The sequence below is a fragment of the Drosophila montana genome, unplaced genomic scaffold (assembly GCF_035044405.1).
Source record: "Drosophila montana isolate Dmon_TW-CO22-7 unplaced genomic scaffold, ASM3504440v1 contig_1687_1, whole genome shotgun sequence".
Lineage (NCBI taxonomy): Eukaryota > Metazoa > Arthropoda > Insecta > Diptera > Drosophilidae > Drosophila > Drosophila montana.
Genome location: NW_026996616.1, coordinates 1,125,228 through 1,145,007, shown reverse-complemented (window position 1 = coordinate 1,145,007; position 19,780 = coordinate 1,125,228). Strand labels below are relative to the sequence as shown.

Sequence of the window (19,780 nt, the reverse complement as noted above, 5' to 3'; positions counted from 1 at the left end):
AAAACTCAGGAAATGAACAGCCAGCCTTAAAGTTGCTTTGAAGTAGTCGGAAAAATGCAAAACAACATTGCATGGGTCGGCAGTGCCCGACTAGAAGATGCCCTGCAGCGACTGTGCTGCCTTCTTAAATTTGCCCCAACATCTTGATTAACTTCGTTCCATAGAGTCCGATCCTTATAAGATTTTCAGAGCATCAATATGACGTCTAAATGTGTGTACATACCAAAGCGCAAGACTCTAACTAATATAATAAATTCTTTTCGTTTTTTTTGTTGGATTGAGGTTAGGAATCTAGGGAAATGAAATATTTTTAATCTGTGCATCGTATTCAAGTATCTACGTACCAAATTTGATGTGTCCAGCTCTTATAATTCTCGAGCTATGCTTGAATAAACCAGTCTCAAGATCGATATTTATCGATATATATTATTTATCGAACAGCTAACAATATGATAAGTTCTTTTAGGACTGTGGCATGTGAGTATCTATAACTCAAATTTCGCGATCGATAGCTCTTGTAGTTTCCGAGGCACGGAACAGGCTAGAAAGACGAATCAAAGCACAAGAGCTTTAAGATCTTTTAAATATTTGTCAGGGGTACAGGGTATAAGAAGAAACATGGCTGTCGAAGAGTTTGAAGGATTAGCCAGGTAGACCTCTGTGCAGTCTAAAGGCCCGCTAAAAGCTGAAGTCCAGACTTGAAACTCTTTTTTTAAATATATTTCTTAACATCATCTTTAATTTTGGGGCTCTTCGGAAACGTTTCTTTTCATCTTTTGATCTATTTGGAATTCAGGCCGAGAAGTTGTGCTCCACATCTCCAGCAGAGCTCAGCTCAAGCGTCCTTTATGCACACCTCCATGGTCAGATTAACTTGCCAAGCTTGGATAGCGCTTGGCTAACTCATGTGTGGACACAACTTTCTTTAACGCTTCTCACCTCCATGTTCAGTTTTATTTTACTTCTTTTAGGCTGTAGTCACCTCCACGTTCAGTTTTATTTTATTTCTTTTAGGCTGTTATCACCTCCATGTTCAGTTTTACTTGATTTCTTTTAGGCTGTAGACACCTCCATGTTCACTTTAGCTTTCAAAAGTGCTAGAGTGAAGTGTGTTTAGGCATTGCAACTTGAATGATGAGGCAGCTTTCTCAGTCGCTGCGCACCTCCATGTTCACTTTTCTCTATATCTTGATATTTGAATTGTGATCGACCCTGAAACATATTTTTGTATGTCTTAGACGCGTTCGTTTGGTGCCCTCCATGGTCACTTTAAGCTCAAGGCCATTGTTTTGTTGAGGCGGGGCAACTGCTCAGCTCCATGCTCCGTTTTATACCCTGTAATTCTAGGCACATTCGTGCAGCTCTGCTCGCCAGAGCTGTCGCCATTACTTTTTGCTGCCTGGCTGGCAACCCTGGCCGATTTCCGATCCGTATTCTCGCAGCGAGCTAGTAGTCCTGGACAAGTTTGGATTTGATTTTGTGTCAGGTCGGCTGTAGTTGAGTTTATTTTGACACGATTGCGTGAGCTGGCGAGAGAGAAAGGGAAAATATTGTGAAAAAGCTCGCAAGTATTTTTGTCAAAAAAGAGAAGAGAAAAGAAAAGAAAAGAAAAGAATAGAAAAGAAATGGAATCGTTGGGCAACAATCGCTATCAGCTGCTCTTCATCGACGACGAGGCCAGCGATTTGTGCCTTGGCCAAAAGAAGCTGCAGGAGACAGGCGGACAGCCGAAGCACAGCAAGCGCAGCAAGCTACCAACCGGCGACAAGGCCAAGGCTCTCATATTCAACAAAAAGGCCGTCCAGCAGAAGCTGCTCCTCTCGAAGAGCAGCGGCAACGGCAACGGCAACGGCAAGGGCGACGGCCTCAAGTCCGATCGCATCAAGCTAGCCAATGCCACATTTATGGCCAACAATGGCGTCAACAAGACCGACCTGAAGAAGACCAACATGGACCAGCAGCTGCAGCAGCAGCAGCAACAGCAGCAGCAGCAGCAGCAACAACAGCAACAGCAGCAACAGCTGCAGCGACAGCAGCAGCAGTTGCAGCGCGAACAGCTGCAGTTGCAGCAGCAACAGTTGCAGTTCCAATTGCAGCAACAGCTGCAGCAGCAGCTGGAGCCGCCGCAGCCGCAGCAGCGCCATTATCGAGAACGCACCGTCTCCAGCCGCATCATCAGCAACAGCAACAAGGGCGGCAGCGTCGCTGCCGCCGGCGGCGGCGGGGGCGGGGGCAGCGGTGGCTATGGCTATGGCAGGCTATACAAAAGCAAATTCGATCGCCATTCGGGCTCGGATAAGACGGGCATCAAGGCGGTGGTCAAGCGGAATGGCGGTGGCGCCCACAATTGGGGCTCGGTGATCAAGGACATCGAGGAGCAGAGCATCGCCATGAAGAATCCCGTGCAGTCCGACAAGGACGATTCGTTCAACGAGCTGCAGCAGCTGCAGCAGCAACAGCGCCAACAGCAGCAGCAGCATCAGCAACAGCATCAGCAGCAACAGCAGCAACAGCAGCAGCAGCAACAGCTGCAGCTGCAGCAGGGCGACGGCCTGACAGCCGAGGAGGACGACACCAAGTATATAACCGTTGAGGAGTGGCGCGCTATGCGCGTGGAGCGGGCCAAGCCCATCTATAACATACGCAAGGCCGGCGAGGGGGAGGTGAATAAGCCGGACTGGAAGAAGATGATCGTGTTGCCCAAGAAGAAGCCATCGAAGACGGACAACGATCCGGGCCTGGAATACGATGCGTCCATGTATCCGCAGCGCGTCGGCCGGCTGCAGCGCATCATGGATATTGAGTTCAAGTTCAAGGACGATCGTCGCCGCAGCGGCTACCTCAGCGGCTGGGCGGGGGGACGTCCGCTGAACAAGTCCGAGGCGGAGAGCGTGTCCGATCCCATCAATATGAACGATGAAATTGAGTTTCCAACACTTGGCTAAGGCCCAGCCGAAGCCCAGTCGAAGCCCAGCAATTAATCAATCGATCACTTTATTAATTAATCAATCATTATCAAGCACTCGAATCAATCAAGCCATCAATCGATTAATCGAGTAAGCAATCATTTGATCAGGCATTCAAACAACTAGTCAATCAATTAGTCAATCAATCAATCAATCAATCAAGTAATCAAATCAATCAATCATCAAACAGACACACACACACACACACACACACCAAGCCACATCAATCATTTACTTACTAGTTCGCCAACAAGAAAGAAAAAAAACAAAAAACAAAAAAAATTGTTTAGAGTTGTAAAATTTTGATGGAATTATTATTTTTATGTATTTCGAATGCGATTTCAAGAATTATTAAATATATAAACACTTAACTGTGATCGCTTTTCAAAGGTTAGCAGCCACTTTGTCGGGTTTATTATGATAACTTAAAGATCTTTTATCTCTTACTCGATTTGGGATAATGGATGCTGATCCAAGGCAACTTTAACGGCAATATGCTATATATAATAGACCTCAATCCAAGAAGGGTTTTATGCGATTGTATATAAGGTAATAACAGAAGTAGGCAACTCTGGCCCCATAAGGTACATCTATTCTTGAGCCTCATATCAAGCTGAGTGAACCCTGGGTCCATCTCGGAAACAACTAAGGCTAGAGACTTGAAACCTTAAATAGATATACTCGTGCAGCATGTCGAAAATAAGTATGTACATTTTCTTTGATATCTCCTTTAAATTTGACAAAATCGATAAATATCGATTTTGAGACCTAGCTTTTTAAGCATAGCTCGAGAATTATAAAAGCTAGAGACTTTATTTGTAGGTACTCGAATGGCAAATAGAAAATATTTCAATTTTTTTCGACACCTCACCACGATGACCCTCAGAATAGAATCCCATTTGCGCTTTGGTATTTATACACTTTTGTCTGCCTACCTGTAAATCAAATAAAGATCGGACCATAGAGTCCGAAGTTCATTGGGAATACTTTTTGGGGCAGCTTGTTGCTGGGCTCAGACTATCTCCACCGCAGGCACTCCCGTCTAGAGCACACTTGTGCACAGCTACAGGGTATCTACCAATCAGATACTTCACAATCGACAAGTCTCGAATGGATTATCCAAGTTAGTCTGCTGTTTATTAATCCAGCTTGGACACGAGGCAAGGCACAGATCTCGCTCTGATATCATCAAATTGGACATCTTTTGAGCTGCGTTTTCATTAAAAGTCATCAAGCAGTTCCAGTTGTCCTTCAGGCCTTATTATTGTGTTTTTAAACTCCGAACCCATTAAAAATGGGCAAAAAGGGTATAATGTATTTGTGCAAATGTATGTAACAGGCAGAAGGGAGCATCTCCGACCCCATAAAGTATATATATATATAGCCTTGTCCGTCCGTCTGTCCGTCTGTCCGTATGTATGAACGCAAGGATCTCAGAACCTATAAGAGCTAGAGACTTGAAATTGTAGCTGTAGGTCCTCCTAATGCCCGCGCACATCAAGTTTATTTCCGATATTCGTTAACTTGCCCCGTTTCCAAGTAATCGATAAAAATCGATATCGAAATCCTGTTTTTTTCAACAATTTCGGCAAATAATATGAGCTAGAGTCACCAAACTTGACGCCTATTGGAGGAAGAGGGTGCAGGGTATCCCCTAGCCGGGAGCTCCCGACTAGAACCTCTGAATCGAACGCAATTCGATTAGCCGAGCTAATTTGCTTATGCAATTGGCTGGCCCTGGCCTGGGCGGGGCTGGGCTTCTGTTCCTGCCATAAATTGGCTTCTGATGCCATAATGGGTCTCCCCCTCCCTCCCTCTCCCTCTTCGTACCGACCCGCCATGCCCCGCCGGCTGTCAACTTTAACTGCAACTTGTAAAAATTAGTTGCTGCTGCAGTTGCTGCGTTCCATATTTTTCATAATTAAAGTGCAAATAAAAACTAGCAGGCAAACAAACATTTTGCAATTAAATATGTTCGTGAGTGTTTTTTTTTTTTTGTACTTCTCTGGCCTGTTGTTGTTTTTGTTGTAGTTGTTGACGTTAGAGCGTTTCTCTTGCGAATACCCTGTAGCTGTTTCAGCTGCAGCATATTAGCTGCGAATGTGCGTAGAGCAAGGCTCAATCGAATCAGAATCCTTGAACCTTAAAACGAGGCTCTTAGATTATGTATGCACATATATAATCAAATAAGACTTTAATAAATTCGACCCTAGATCCCGGAAAGGAATATGAAGCGAAACGATTGAACTCAGCTGTTTTTTTTTTTTTCGTGCATTGTCCGATCTTGACTGTGGATTCCAAAATCGCTGAAAGTCACTTTCATAGAGCTTCTAGGCTTTCAAAATGAGTTAGCAGCGTATCGAACTATACTTAAAACTCCGCCCAGGACAACCTGTTACCTCTATTTGGCACCCAAAGTGAGTTTGAGCCGGAATCCTCGCCCGAATAATCTCAGACTAATTCTCGCAGTGTGAAAAGTGTCCTTAATTCATTTTCACAAATTATTAATCTAAATGGTTTGAGCATGATCGAATGGTAGGCAATAAAGTTGTATAAAATCGCTTTCCACCAATTTTCCGCTGTTGCGGGTGGAAGCTGTCGAAAATTCCGTTTTGGAATGGGAGAGGGAGACTACAGCTGTTGTAGCTCTTGTTGTCAGTCTATCAGTCACTTAATCATTCATTCAATCAATCATTCAATCAATCAATCAGTCTAAGCAGTTATATAGAGGTTATCAACTGAATTGTTCTCCTTGGAGAAACGCATCACAAGCTGGTTACACGAACTCCTGGCTTGCAGCCCTGGCTACAGGGCATTGCCTAGTCGTGCATACCACATAGCCTGCATCGTTGCTGCTGTTTGCTTTGCTGGCATTTTTTTTTTTTTTTCTAGCCGTAGCTGCTCGCGGGCTCATAATTCACTTTTTATTATCTCATATTTTATGGCAGCGCATGAAGCGCACTAGAGTCGAAGGGGGTGGAGGGGGGGGGTGGTCGAGGGGTGTATATATAGCTGGCGGTTGGCTTGTAAGTGTTATGCACACACACACACACGCACATTCGCACACACACACACACACACTCGTTTGCATCGTTTAATTCATTTAGTTTTTGCTTTTCAGCGCTTTATTTGCTTAATCGCTGTGTTTACGCATGTCTGTGCCTGTGTGTGTGCGTGTGTGTGTGTATAAGTGTGTTTGTGTTTCTGTTTGTCGATTATGTACTTAAACACACACACACACAGGCACACACAGGCACACACGCACACGCATGACTGCATTTCGCAATTACTTCAACAGCCAAACAACAACAACAACAACAAGAAGAAGAGGAAGCAGCAGAAATTAATCAAAATATAAAACAATTCAAACAGCTGCAATATCAGCTACGGCCACGCCTCCCGCTGCCGCCCACTTAAGCTGTGTTTGACAGCATTTTGCATTTGCCAGCATATGCTTAACACACACACACACACACACACACACACACGCAGAGTTTGCGTTTAACTAAATGTAAATATTTTAGCGCAGCAGCAGCAGCTGCTGCCGCTGCCTCAGTCGCTGTTGCCGTCGCGGTCAGCGTCTCAGCTCTCGCTGCTGGCAACATGAATTCATTAGACGTTACACACACCCCAGCACACACACACACACACACACTTGAGCACAGCTTCATTTCAGCATTTATGTGAAATTATTTTCGATTATTCTGCGTTCTGGGTCTCCTTCGCCGCGCCCCGAAAAGTATGCTGTGATTTTTGGCACACACACACACACACACATGCATAAATCGATATATGTAACTTATGCGATCATAAAAATGTGCATAAAAAAAAAAGCAGCTCGTCGAGTGTAAGAGATTTATGGTATATGTTAATGCAAGACACACAAAGACGTACACGCCCCCTACACCCCACCTGACCCCTCTCCACCAGCAGGTTGCCCCTCCCTCCAACCCTGACGTCGAGCAGAGCTTTACAGAACTCGCTGTTCAACTCAATTTCACAAAAATGTTCAGAAAACTGTTCCAAAATACGATTTATGCCATCATCAAAATACATAAATGCCAAAATGAAATTTCCTCAAATTGATATCAGAGCAAAAGTAGCTCAAAAAAGTGAATAAACGAGTGGATTACCGGCTAAAGATGAAAGGTATATAGCATTATCTAAAGCAATCCGTATCATATATACCTGTCGTTTAATATGCTCTGGCATCTGTTCTGTGAGCGGGAGCATTTCTTGTCCTGCCTGAAAGTAATATCTATATCCTATATCCTATGGGCTATGGCCCATATCCCATATCCCATATCCCATATCTAATATATCCTATAGCTTATATCCTATTTTCCACATATCCCACAAAAACCACATATTCCACATATCTCCCATCTCCCACATATCCCATATGTCACACATATCCTATGTATCTCACATATCCCAAATATTAAACATTTTCCATATATAGGACTTATACCAAATATCCCACATATTCCACATATCTTACATATCCCATGTATCCCACATATCTCACATATCCCATGTATCCCACATATCTCACATATCCCATGTATCCCACATATCCCATGTATTCCACATATCTTACATATCCCATGTATCCCACATATCTCACATATCCTATGTATCCCACATATCTCACATATCCCATGTATCCCACATATCTCACATATTCCATGTATCCCACATATCTTACATATCCCACATATCTCACATATCCCATGTATCCCACATATCTCACATATCCCACATATCTCACATATCCCATGTATCCCACATATCTCACATATCCCATGTATCCCACATATCTTACATATCCCATGTATCCCACATATCTCACATATCCCATGTATCCCACATATCTCACATATCCCATGTATCCCACATATCTCACATGTTCCATGTATCCCACATATCTTACATATCCCACATATCCCATGTATCCCACATATCTCACATATTCCATGTATCCCACATATCTCACATATCCCATGTATCCCACATATCTCACATATCCCATGTATCCCACATATCTCACATATCCCATGTATCCCACATATCTTACATATCCCATGTATCCCACATATCTCACATATCCTATGTATCCCACATATCTCACATATCCCATGTATCCCACATATCTCACATATTCCATGTATCCCACATATCTCACATATCCCACATATCTCACATATCCCATGTATCCCACATATCTCACATATCCCACATATCTCACATATCTTACATATCTCACATATCTCACATATCCCATGTATCCCACATATCCCCCATATCCTATGTATCTCACATATCCCACATATCTCACATATCCCATGTATCCCACATATCTCACATATCTCACATATCCCATGTATCCCACATATCTCACATATCCTATGTATCCCACATATCTCACATATCCCATGTATCCCACATATCTCACATATTCCATGTATCCCACATATCTCACATATCCCACATATCTCACATATCCCATGTATCCCACATATCTCACATATCCCACATATCTCACATATCCCACATATCTCACATATCTCACATATCCCATGTATCCCACATATCCCCCATATCCTATGTATCTCACATATCCCACATATCTCACATATCCCATGTATCCCACATATCTCACATATTCCATGTATCCCACATATCTCACATATCCCATGTATCCCACATATCTCACATATCCCATGTATCCCACATATCTCACATATAACATGTATCCCACATATCTTACATATCCCACATCTATCACATATCCCACTTATCTCATGCCCCATATTCAATATATCCAATATCCTATTTTCCACACATTCCCCATATCCCACAAATCGCACGTATCCCACATATCTTACATATCTAACATTTGTCTTAAGTCCCACTTATCCCATTTCCCATACCGCATATTCCATATGTCCTATCTCTATCTGTATCTGTATTTGTATTTGTTCTCTATCTGTATCTGCATGCGTATCTGTGCCGATGTCTTTCGATAAAGATAGGGTATTTGGTAGTCGAGTGCGAGTGCATAACTTTCTTGCTGGCTGTGCTTATTGTTATTCGGATTCGTTTTTCTATGCGACTCACTCCTTAATCTGGTAATTGTTACAGTCTCGGCCATAAAAATAAAAACTTTTGCCTGCTGTTTCTTATTTTAATTTTTATTGACTTGTTGTTTTCTACACTTTTTTTCCTCATCCCATTTTGCTTATTCGCTGTGCCTTCTTCTACGGCTTTTTGTTATTTTCTTTTATTGCTAATGCGTATTCGATGTGCTTCTCTCTCTCTCTCTCTCTGTCCATGTGTGTGTGTGTGTGTGTGTCTGTGTGTGTCTGTGTGTGTGTGCTGCTTCTTGTTGTTTGCTAGCTGCCTCGTTATTTGATTTCGTTTCTCGATTTGCCATTTTGAATTCACTTCATTGAATTGTTAATTTTATGGCCACACACACACACACACACACACACACACACACACACGCTTGTTGTTGTTTCCTTTATTGTCATTGCAAGTCGTCTATGGCCTGCGTGTTATTTTAGGTTATTACAGGCCAAGCCTATTCCGCCCGCCCGCCTCCTGCCCTCACCTCATTTCGCCACACCACACCTCAGTCTCTTTACAGCCTCCTGCAGCAGTTCTCGCCCCTCGCTCGGTTGAAGCTTGTTTATCATTTGGGCATATTACATTTTATTGCCCACTGTATTACATGCGAGCCGAGCATCGGGCTGTGTTTGCGGCAATATGCGTCCAATATGTTTGATTACGTGGCACAAACACGTTCGCTGCGAGGGCTGCCCCAACAGTTGTTGGTTAGAGACCCAAGACACTTGCTGCAACTGCTGGCAAAGTCCAATAAAAACAACTTCATGAAGCGGTAAAAGATGGGAAATCAATCTGGAGAACTAAATATGAACTGAATGCTATTTTTGAGAGAGACCCAGCCCCAAGGTATAAATAAATTGGAGCCCAAGCATTCAATGTATTTGAACAAATATTGTAGATGTAGAGAGAGAGGAGAGAGAGAGAGAAATGCTTCGAGCTGCTCTCGCAAATTGCTGCATATAAATATGGGACAGGTCTAAGTTTAATATTTGATTACAAAATGTTGTTTATGCATTAATTTTGAATTTCTAATATATGTGAATATTAAACCTAAGTTGCACATCGGAATTATGTAAGCATGTGTGTGTGTGTGTGTGTGTGTGTGTGTGTGTGTGTGAGTCTTTCCTGGAGAGGCTGTTAGCATTCGGTTAAAGGATATTGCCAGCTGCTTGCTGAGCTCGCCTTACGCTCCTTTGGCTCCCTGTGCTGCTTGCTCCTGCTGTGTTTGCTTCTTTTTTTTCTTTCTTTGGTCCTTGTGCAGCGCAAAAAATTTGCATTTCATGCAGTAAATTCAATATTATCCTTTATGATTTCGCTGCTTGTGTGTGTGCGCGTGTGTGCGTCCCTTTTATGTGCTGCTCGAGCTACTGCGTGGCATATCATGTGCACATTTGTGCCTTGGCATATCGGGGCGAAGCCAAGCGACGCCGCCTTCTGAGAAACACACAGGACATGCAGCAGCTGACGGGCGAACGGGGAACGGGGGGGGGGGGGGGGGGACGTGGCGGCAGCAGCAGCAGCAGCCATCGCGACTGTCATTTGGCTGATAGACAAGGCTGACTTCCTGCTTTGCCTGCCTGCCAGACTGGCTGCCAGGCTGCTCTTCTGGCTGGCAAAAACATAAACGAAATATCCTTTAGCTGGTGCCGGAGACTCGTCCTGCTCGTGTTCCTGCTGCTGTTGCTGCTTGTGGCTCCAGTCGAAATGGCTTCAAGTGCTTTTGCTGATTTCGGAAATTGGTTTGCATTAGAAATCACTTAAGCGCATAAAGTGCTGTGAGTTATTGCCGCAGGATGTGACCAGGGCACTCGTCCTGCGCCCAAGCCAGGGCGAGCAACTCGTCAAGCGTCAAGCCCGCAAATTAATTAAAATCACATTTTTGCGCTCCTTCGACTGTCAGACTCGCCGTCTCGCCGTCTCACCCTCCCCTGCTTCTTGGACACCTGAACAACTGAACACCTGAAGTCGCCGGCCAGCTGTTTGCTCTGCGCCCATATTCTCAATGTGCCCCGTTCCCATTTTGGCAATTAAGACATCAAAGGAAACAAACGCTTCAGTCCAGCTGTGCTCGACTAGCAGATGCCCTACACCCCGTGTCCAAGTCCATCACATCATTTCCAATTTTCTATCGATCTATGCATTAAGTCTATACAGTCATCCCTTTGCTCCAACCTGAACTTCGGTGCTTAAAGTCCGATTGTAATTCAATTTCCAGCCAAGCCGCAAGGGTCTTGGGGTAGATATCCAAAAAGTGGCATATTCCAAAGCTGTTAATACTTTTCGGTAGCCTATTTATAGCCTATATATCATATATACCAATTGATCTTTATTGATATTATGTAAATGGAAGATATAGAAACTCGTTGTGCAACATTTGATTTTCATTCATGGAACTTTTCTAATTTCAAGCCTACAATCTTTGTGGCTTGTACGCTTTCAGATAGACGAACAGACATGGTTAAATCGCTTGGATTCATCAGGAATATATATTCCTTATGGGTTCGCCGATGCTGCCTTCTGCCTGTTACATACATTTGCACAGGGGGAGGGGGGAGGGGGCTCTTAGCTCTTAGCTACATTCTGCCCAGACAACCAGGCGACATTGTTGTCTCCCTTTTGGACTCGTTCCCATTAATCCCATTAATCTCCTTAGTGCTTCTTTAGAAGATCATTTACTCCGCAATAGTCTCGTTTTGAAAGCCTAGTATTGTCTCACGGTCTACGTCTAGCTCTTGTGTCTCATTTCTTCCTTCTACTTTCTCTCAAGCTCCTAGGCAAGAATTCCCTCTCTCCCTTTCTGATGCAGCCTGCTATTCATTTTCTTCTGCTCTGTCTTAACTCCTCTCAACGCTCTCCCTTTGTTCTCCTCTGTATCTCTAGTCTCGTTTCCACTCTCTCTCTCTCTCTCTCTCTCTCTCTCTCTCTTTGTCTAAGTTTCTGTGTCATCCGTTTGCTTCGTTTATCAGCCTTCTCTTTATTCCTTTCATCCGGATCTCTCTTGTTTGTTCTATTCGCTCTTCGTTCTTATTCGATTCTTTCCATTTCTGTCGCATTTTCCGAGGCAGTCTTCCTGCTAGTCGCTTTGTTTTCACTGTCTTCTACTTAGCCTTGGCTTTCTTCGGTCTTCTTTCTGTTCTTTTTTTCTGCTCTGTTTTCTTTGTGTCCGTCTTGCATCTCTTGTCTTGGTATCAGTACCTTATCAGTCTTCTTTTCTGCATCCCTTTATTCCTTTCTATCCTTTTCTTTCTGGCTTTCTTCCAGTACGTTTCATCGCCTCAGTCTCTTTCCAGTCTTCCTTTCGTATCTCTCTGCTGAGATCTGTTTCATCTTCAGTCTTATGCTTTTCAGTCTTAAATGACCTCTTCGTATCCTCCTCCACTTTTTTTTTTCTTATCTCTTACTCTGCTTCGATTGGACCCCCTCTCGGTATATCTTCCGGTCTATATTGCTTTATCCGCGTCGCGGCATCGATATCCTTTCTTCCCATCGCGCCTTTTCAGCCACCTTTCCGGTCCGGTTTTCAATTTTAAATTCTCATTTTGGTTCAGACATATTTTACACTGCCTCCTGCGGTGCTCTCCAACCTCCTGCCATGTTCTCGTTCTCGCTGCTTTCGCTGTGTGCTAATTTTCTTCATTAAACAGCTCGGCATTTAAGGACAACATAGCGCTAAATTGTTTCTCGGGGCAAACAACAACAACGGCAACAACAACAACAAATGCAGCTCACAACAATTATGTCAGGCATGCCGAAGTCTGGACCAGGCACGTGGATGACATTGTAAGCATCTAAAGCTTATTTTACCCAGCACGGAGTCTTAAAGCTCACATTGCAATTAATGCTGCTCCACGTGGAAATTGAGATTGCAACATGCAATTAATTATAGCGAGAGTCGAAAGAGAAATAAGGACAGTTTGGTTTTCATCATTAGAACGAAAAAGGCTGCAAATTAAGCTTGCAGCTTCGAATGATCTTTAAGATTTGTTAAAAAAAGAAAATCAAGCATCGAAACGTAGTTTAAATAAGGCTTTTAGCTTAGACAGGAAGAGGAAACTTAAAGTAAGCTTTTTTCTTAGAGTGAACATTCAGGTTAGAGCAAAGGAGAATAAAGGTGAAAAAGGAAGTTAACCTTTAGGCTTTAAGTGAGCTTTAAGATCTTAAAGTTCTTGTAAAGCTTTTAGCCTGAAATTAGCTTCAAGTCTTGTAAACAAAGAGAATGAGTTAGTAAACGAAAGTTCAAGTTAAGCTTTTAGTTTTGAGTAAGCTTTAATTTTTAATTAGCAAGCAAAGTAAAGTCTGTGTTAAGCTTTCAGATTTAAGTGAGCTTTAAGTCTTGTAAAAAAAGAGAATGAGAAAGCAGCGGAAAGTTAAGTTTGATGTAAAGGGAATAGGAAAACAAAAGGAAGTGCAGGTAAAGCTTTTAGGCTTTAAGTGAGCTTTAATTTTTGTTTAAAAAGAAAATTAGGAAGCAACGTGAAGTTATGATATGTAAAATGGGGAATAGGAAAGCAAAAGAAAGTTCAAGTAAAGCTTTAGGTGAGCTTTAAGTCTTAAGAGAAGAGAGAGTTAGGCGTATCAGAACGTAATTCAAGCCAAACTCCTAGCTTTAGAAAATAGTGCATGTTAAGCCTAACGGGAGCTGCGAGGTAAATGAGAGTTTTGATGAAGAAGAAGAAAGTTCTGACTTTACAAAGCTTTAAGTTTTATGTTGAAAAATAACGAGAAATATCAATCAAAAGTATAAGTTATTCTTCATGTGAGCTTTAAGTGCTATGAAGAAATAAAAGCAACTTTAAGTAAGGTTCGATTGATCAAGAATTTAGACCTCACCACAATATACCCTATGCATATACATATGTGACATACATATATATTCGTATTACTATAAATATATATTTGCAATAACATACTCACCTGAAAATTGCCACGCACGATTATTTGATCGTCATCTATCAGCAGGCAGGAGAGGAGTTTTTATAGTAACACATCACTGAAAGAACTGAAAAGAAGAGATAATGTTTATTAGCTTAAAGACGCAGCTTGCTTGCTAAACCTTACTTAAACAAGTGAGAATCGCATAGAAGAGCAATATTTGTGAGTACGTTTTTTGTTCAGCTCAGCACAACATAAACATATGTGCACATGTATGCATTCAAATACAAATACAATTATACAAAACATGCTTTCAAGCGATTGTAATAATTGTTACATATAATAAGACAAAGTTATATTTATAATACGAACCTTTTTTTTCAATTGCCAAATTAAAATTGATGTCGCCTCCTCCGCCAAAGGCATAGCCAACATCGCTCCCTCAATTGCTAAAGTTGCCGTCTCCTCAATAGTTGAAGCCACCTTCCTCTCCATTGTTCAAGCCGCCGTCTTCTCTTATGTTTAAACTGCCGCCTCCTCCTTTGCTAGTTGAAGCCGCCTCCTCCAATAATAAGGCCGCAGTTTCCTCTTTAGCTGAAGCCGACGCGTCTTACTTGAATTCCTGAGAATCGCGTAGTAGGGCATTAGTTAAGAAATCGTTATTTTTTTGAATATGCAGCTAGCATATAAACATAATAAATATATGTATACATTTATTTACATATATAAATGCATACATAATATATACATATATAAATACACACACATACTTGCATTTATACATTCATACAAAGATACACGCTTATGTACATAATACATAATGACAAATATACTTCGATATACCCGCATGTACACACATACATATTTGCATACAAGTATGTGTAACATAATAACATACATACATATGTACACACATCAATACATAAACACATGCTTGCGAATATTCAGACACACATATACACACACGCATGCATGCATACATACATTCATGCATACATACATACATACATACATACATACATACATACATACATAAATACATACATTCTTAGAGACATACATATATAGATACATACACACATACATACATACATACATACATACATACATACATACAAACATACATTCATACATACAAACACACATGCATACATGCAGACATGCATACATACATACATACATGCATACATGCATACATACATAAATACATACATGCATACATGCATACATACATACATGCATTCTTAAAGACATAGATACATACATTCATAGACACATACACACATACATACATACATACATACAAACATACATTCATACATACATACATACACATCTACATACATAATTACATACATGCATACATGCATACATACATATATGCATACATACATACATACATGCAAACATACTTATATACATATGGCGGATACTTGGCCTTGGCCGTGGCAAGTTTTATGCTTGAACTAACCTTTTCATCCAGTTTCCGCCAGTGGAAACCTGTACTATTTTGAACTATACTTCTAAAATGAAATATTACAGAAATATTTGAATATTTGATGTATATGTTACTTTTGTTGTGAGAAGCTTGAAGCCGCAAGGTAAACTTCCGTTCATTAAACATTTCACCCGCATTTTCCATCCAAGTGCAGTAGATTTTGTGTATCACATCCATTCTCACAAACATGAGATTGAAGCCAAACGCATGGTAAACAAAAAAGTTGAACATGCACTTTTCGCCCAATTTCCATTTTGTGTTCATTAAGTTTTTATGTTGTGTTTTGAAAATAAGTTTGAGTCTGAGCGGACGAAACTCAGAACTTCACCCAATCAACTTTTGACCCACATTGAGTATCCAAGAGGTGCGAATTTCGGGAAAAGTATGAAGGACGGCTCAAATGAATTGTCATAAAGATTCTTAGAAATGAATACCAAATCTTTGACCCCTATTTAAAGCGAGGTGGAACTCATTTTCTAAAAAGTGTGAAACATACCTCAAATTAACTTGAACAAAGAACTTTCAAAATGAGTTCGAAGCCAATCGTATAAACAATAAAGTTATATGCAAACGTTTTTCGCGATTTTTCCACAGATTCCGGTGGAATTCCCAAAATCCCGACTGTGAAAATTTGAACTTCTCAGCGCTTATGGTCTGGGCTGTGCGTTGATCATCAATCAGTCAGTCAGTCAATCAATCAGTCAGTCAGTCAGTCAGTCAGTCAATCAATTAGAACAAACATTCTTATGTATAGAGATATCGTTCTTCTTATGTGTTTAGAGCTGTCCATGTGCCCCTCTTTCAAAGGTGTAGGGTATTCAAATAAGAGCACGAAAACTGATATTTTAATGATGTTTTTTAAGGACGCAACCGACTAAAAATAGGACCACAAAAATCGTTCAGCTTCAGCTGGCAGCTGGCAGCTGTACGTAAGCAGATCTTTTACTCCTCCAGAGCGTGTGTGTGTGTGTGTGTGTGTGTGCGTGTGCGGGTGTGTGTGTGGCTTTTGAAGGCTGGCAAAAGTTTTGCGAAGTTGTCGATATCAGATTACGCATACGCCACGTTGTCGCTCGTCAGAGCAGCAAAATTTAACGAGCAAGAAAATCACTCGCACGTGTGCGAGCGAGACAGCGAAAGAGAGCGAGACAGCGAGCGAGAGAGTGGAAGAGTAAAATGCAACCGTGCAACAAGATGCTGAATGCCAAATTCGAGGACGAGGCTGGCATCGACGGATCCGAACAGACCCTCGACTTATAATTTAATTTGTGTTGACTGCAAGTTTAAAGTCGGCGGCTGCTTTGCGGCTCTTCTGGCGACTGCCTCTGGCGACTGCCTCTCACAGCTTAAAAGTTGCCCTTGCAACACACACACTGCCCCCACCCCCGCCCCTTCCCCTTCCCCCAACCCCTCGCTTAGCCCTTGCTCGTAGCAAAGATTGCAACATGGCAGCGCTTGCCGCAAATCCCGTCGAGCGTTGTCGGCAACTTTGTCCATTAAAACAAAGTTTTCGGCAGGTGAGCGCATCGATGGCTTTTGGCTGTTGCCACGCCCCGCACCCTAACCCGCCTCCGCCACCGCACACACACACACACACAGCCAGCTCCTCTGGGCGCAGTTGGGGCATTATTTAGCTCAAAAACTGATACGCCGAATGCAGCCAACCAATTTTGTAATGTGAATTTAATGTCAGTTTTGCGACAGGTGCGTTACCAGGTCACGCCCTAAGGGGGCGTAAGTGGTGTGTGTGTGTGTGCGTGTGTGTGTTTGTTTGTTGTGCCGTTGGCCAAGTGGATATTCGCTTGCCAACCAAAAGCTTTCAGCATATCCGTGTGCATGTGTGTGCATGTGTGTGTGTGTGTTTGGCTTAATGCATTGCATTTGCAGTTATTGGCAAAGTTTTGCTGCGGCTTTTGGGCAGCGCGAAAATGGCAGGCAGGCGGCTAGAAGTTAGGGGTTAGAGGCTAAGGGCTGCAGGTAAGTAAAATTGGTTGCCCACAACAGGCCCGACAACAGCATTAAACAAATTGCAGCCCAAAAAGAAGGGTGCACCTGCAGGCGACCAGCTCCAATTGCCATCTCCAAAACTCAGCTTTGGGGTGCGCAGTGATGCGCGTAAGGGCTCATTCAATTAATAAGCCCCATCGAAGAGTACTTCTCGGTCTGCACTTAAATACACCCCTCCTGCAGACAGATGCCCATTGCAGGGATACGCATAAATGTTCGCAACGAGAGCCGGCTAAGTACAGCAGATCAGAGGAAACAAATAACAAATGATACCCTGTAACTATTAGCCGAATAGGGTAATATGTTTCTGGGCATACACTTGTATGCTGCCGGCACAAGGAACCAACTCCAACTTCTTACAGCTATGACAAAATTTATCAAAGAAAGTTTGAGCAGATGTAACGGCAGTTACAGGGTATTTACTAGTCGGTTCGATACTAGTCCCTACTAAAAACCTGTTACTTGATGGTACAATATTAAAAATTTAATGCATGTTTTACCTTTTGCATAAGTCCAAGTCACAGGCGAGAGAAACCTGTTATTAATATCGCCCTACTATGTGATTCTCATGAATTTAGGTACCGCTTGCTAAGAATCTGCTTCGATTATGAGTTATGTTGATAAACTTTATCTATTCCCCCCTTTTGTCTGTCTATCTCTCCTTTTCCGACTCTTTCTCACCTCCTCGCTCTCCCCCTCCCACTTTCCCTTTTGCTCTCTCTCTCTCTCTCTTCCACTCTCGTTATTCCATATTCCTCCTACAGCTCTTGCAACATTTTTGGCTAGGTAAATTTTCATTTCTGCGTATTAAGGCTTCAGACCTGTGCACGGGTTATTCTAAAGTTTTGAATAAATGAATTAAATTTCTAATTTAGCAGAAAGCAACTTTTGTTTTCGGCGAAATGTGGAATTAAATATCTTTACCGCATTTTTGCTCTGCTAAAAATATTATATTTTCGGTAAATTTAATCAAAACTAGCAAAAACCTGTGGCTGCAGGTGAATACTGCTTTCGGACTGAGGGCTTTCCTTGAATTAAAACTAATTCAAATAACATATGCACAAAGTATTGCTTGTTGCTTTCAGGTTTGAGCCGGCTTCTCTCTTATGCGCCAGCTCAATCTAGTGGGCGTTGCGATGTCTTCTCCTGGAAATTCATTTCAGTTCGGAGTTAACAAAAGGGCAGCACATTTTTATAAAATTAGTAAATCATCGAATGGATCTGAACAACATAAATAATATTCTCTTGCATAATAATGAGAATGTTCTGAGCCGAAGGAAGAGCACTGGGAAGAAGAAGCGCCAGAAGAAGAGGAACAAAAAGAAGAGGAAAAGGAGCAGCAGCAGCAGCTCGGGCTCGGGATCGGGCTCGGGCTCGGGCTCGAGCTGCTCGTCGGAGAGCGAATACGATACGAACGGGGGAACGGTGCTGGCGATCGCAGGGGAGGAGTTCGTGGTGGTCGCCTCGGATACACGGATTTGCAGTGGGCTGAGCATCGAGACGCGCGACCAGTGCAAAGTGTTCCCGATGACCCCGCTGGCGATGGTGGCATCCACGGGACTGTGGTGCGACACCATCTCGTTGACCAGCCTGCTGCAGATACGCATCCAGATGTACGAGCAGGAGCACAACAAGCCCATCTCGACCGATGCCCTGGCCCAGATGATCTCCTGTGTGATGTACAACCGGCGCTTCTTCCCCTACCACACCTGCACGATCCTGGCCGGCATTGACTCGGCGGGCAAGGGCGCCGTCTACTACTACGATCCGGTGGGCCACATGGAGCGCTGTCGCTACCGTGTGCTCGGCAGCTCCGGCAAAATGCTGCTGCCCGCCTTGGACCACGGCCTCGGCTGGGAGCACCACACCCTCCTGCCGCCCGACCAGTATCCCCCTCTCGACAAAGAGCGTGCCCTGGCGCTGGCTCGCAACTGTCTGCGCGTGGCCTCCGACCGGGATCTCTTCACCGGCGACACGGGCGTCCTCAAGGTCATCACCAAGGACAGCATCGAGACCGAAATGATAACCTTGCGCAAGGATTAGCGCACTCTCCAACCACAAGCCAGAGGCTCAACTTCCTTCCTACCTTCCAATTTGGGCGAATCTCAGTCTTATTTTCTGATACTAAACAAAGTATCAACGGATTAGGCAGGCGAAATGAGTCCAAGGCTGGAATTTGGCATCAAGTTGTGCGCGTGGGAGGATTATTGCCTTTTCTGATTGGACTTTGAAAATTTCGCAAGTTAATGTTTTACACTTTGGACATTTGAAACGCAATTTCTCAAAATTATATATATTCAAGGATTAT

The 19,780-nt window shown here is 42.9% G+C and overlaps 2 protein-coding genes across 2 annotated transcripts; both read left to right on the top strand.

Moving 5' to 3' along the window:
• Nucleotides 1-1,515: 1,515 nt before the first annotated feature.
• LOC135440870 (putative uncharacterized protein DDB_G0271606) lies at nt 1,516-3,355 on the top strand. Its single transcript, XM_064700249.1, has one exon. The coding sequence runs from the start codon at nt 1,626-1,628 to the stop codon at nt 2,943-2,945; it is 1,320 nt and encodes a 439-aa protein (XP_064556319.1). The 5' UTR covers nt 1,516-1,625; the 3' UTR covers nt 2,946-3,355.
• A 15,332-nt stretch (nt 3,356-18,687) lies between these two features.
• Nucleotides 18,688-19,515, top strand: LOC135440813 (proteasome subunit beta type-1-like). The gene has a single exon (XM_064700176.1). It carries the CDS (start codon nt 18,688-18,690, stop codon nt 19,513-19,515), a length of 828 nt encoding a protein of 275 aa, XP_064556246.1.
• The last annotated feature ends 265 nt before the right edge of the window (nt 19,516-19,780 follow it).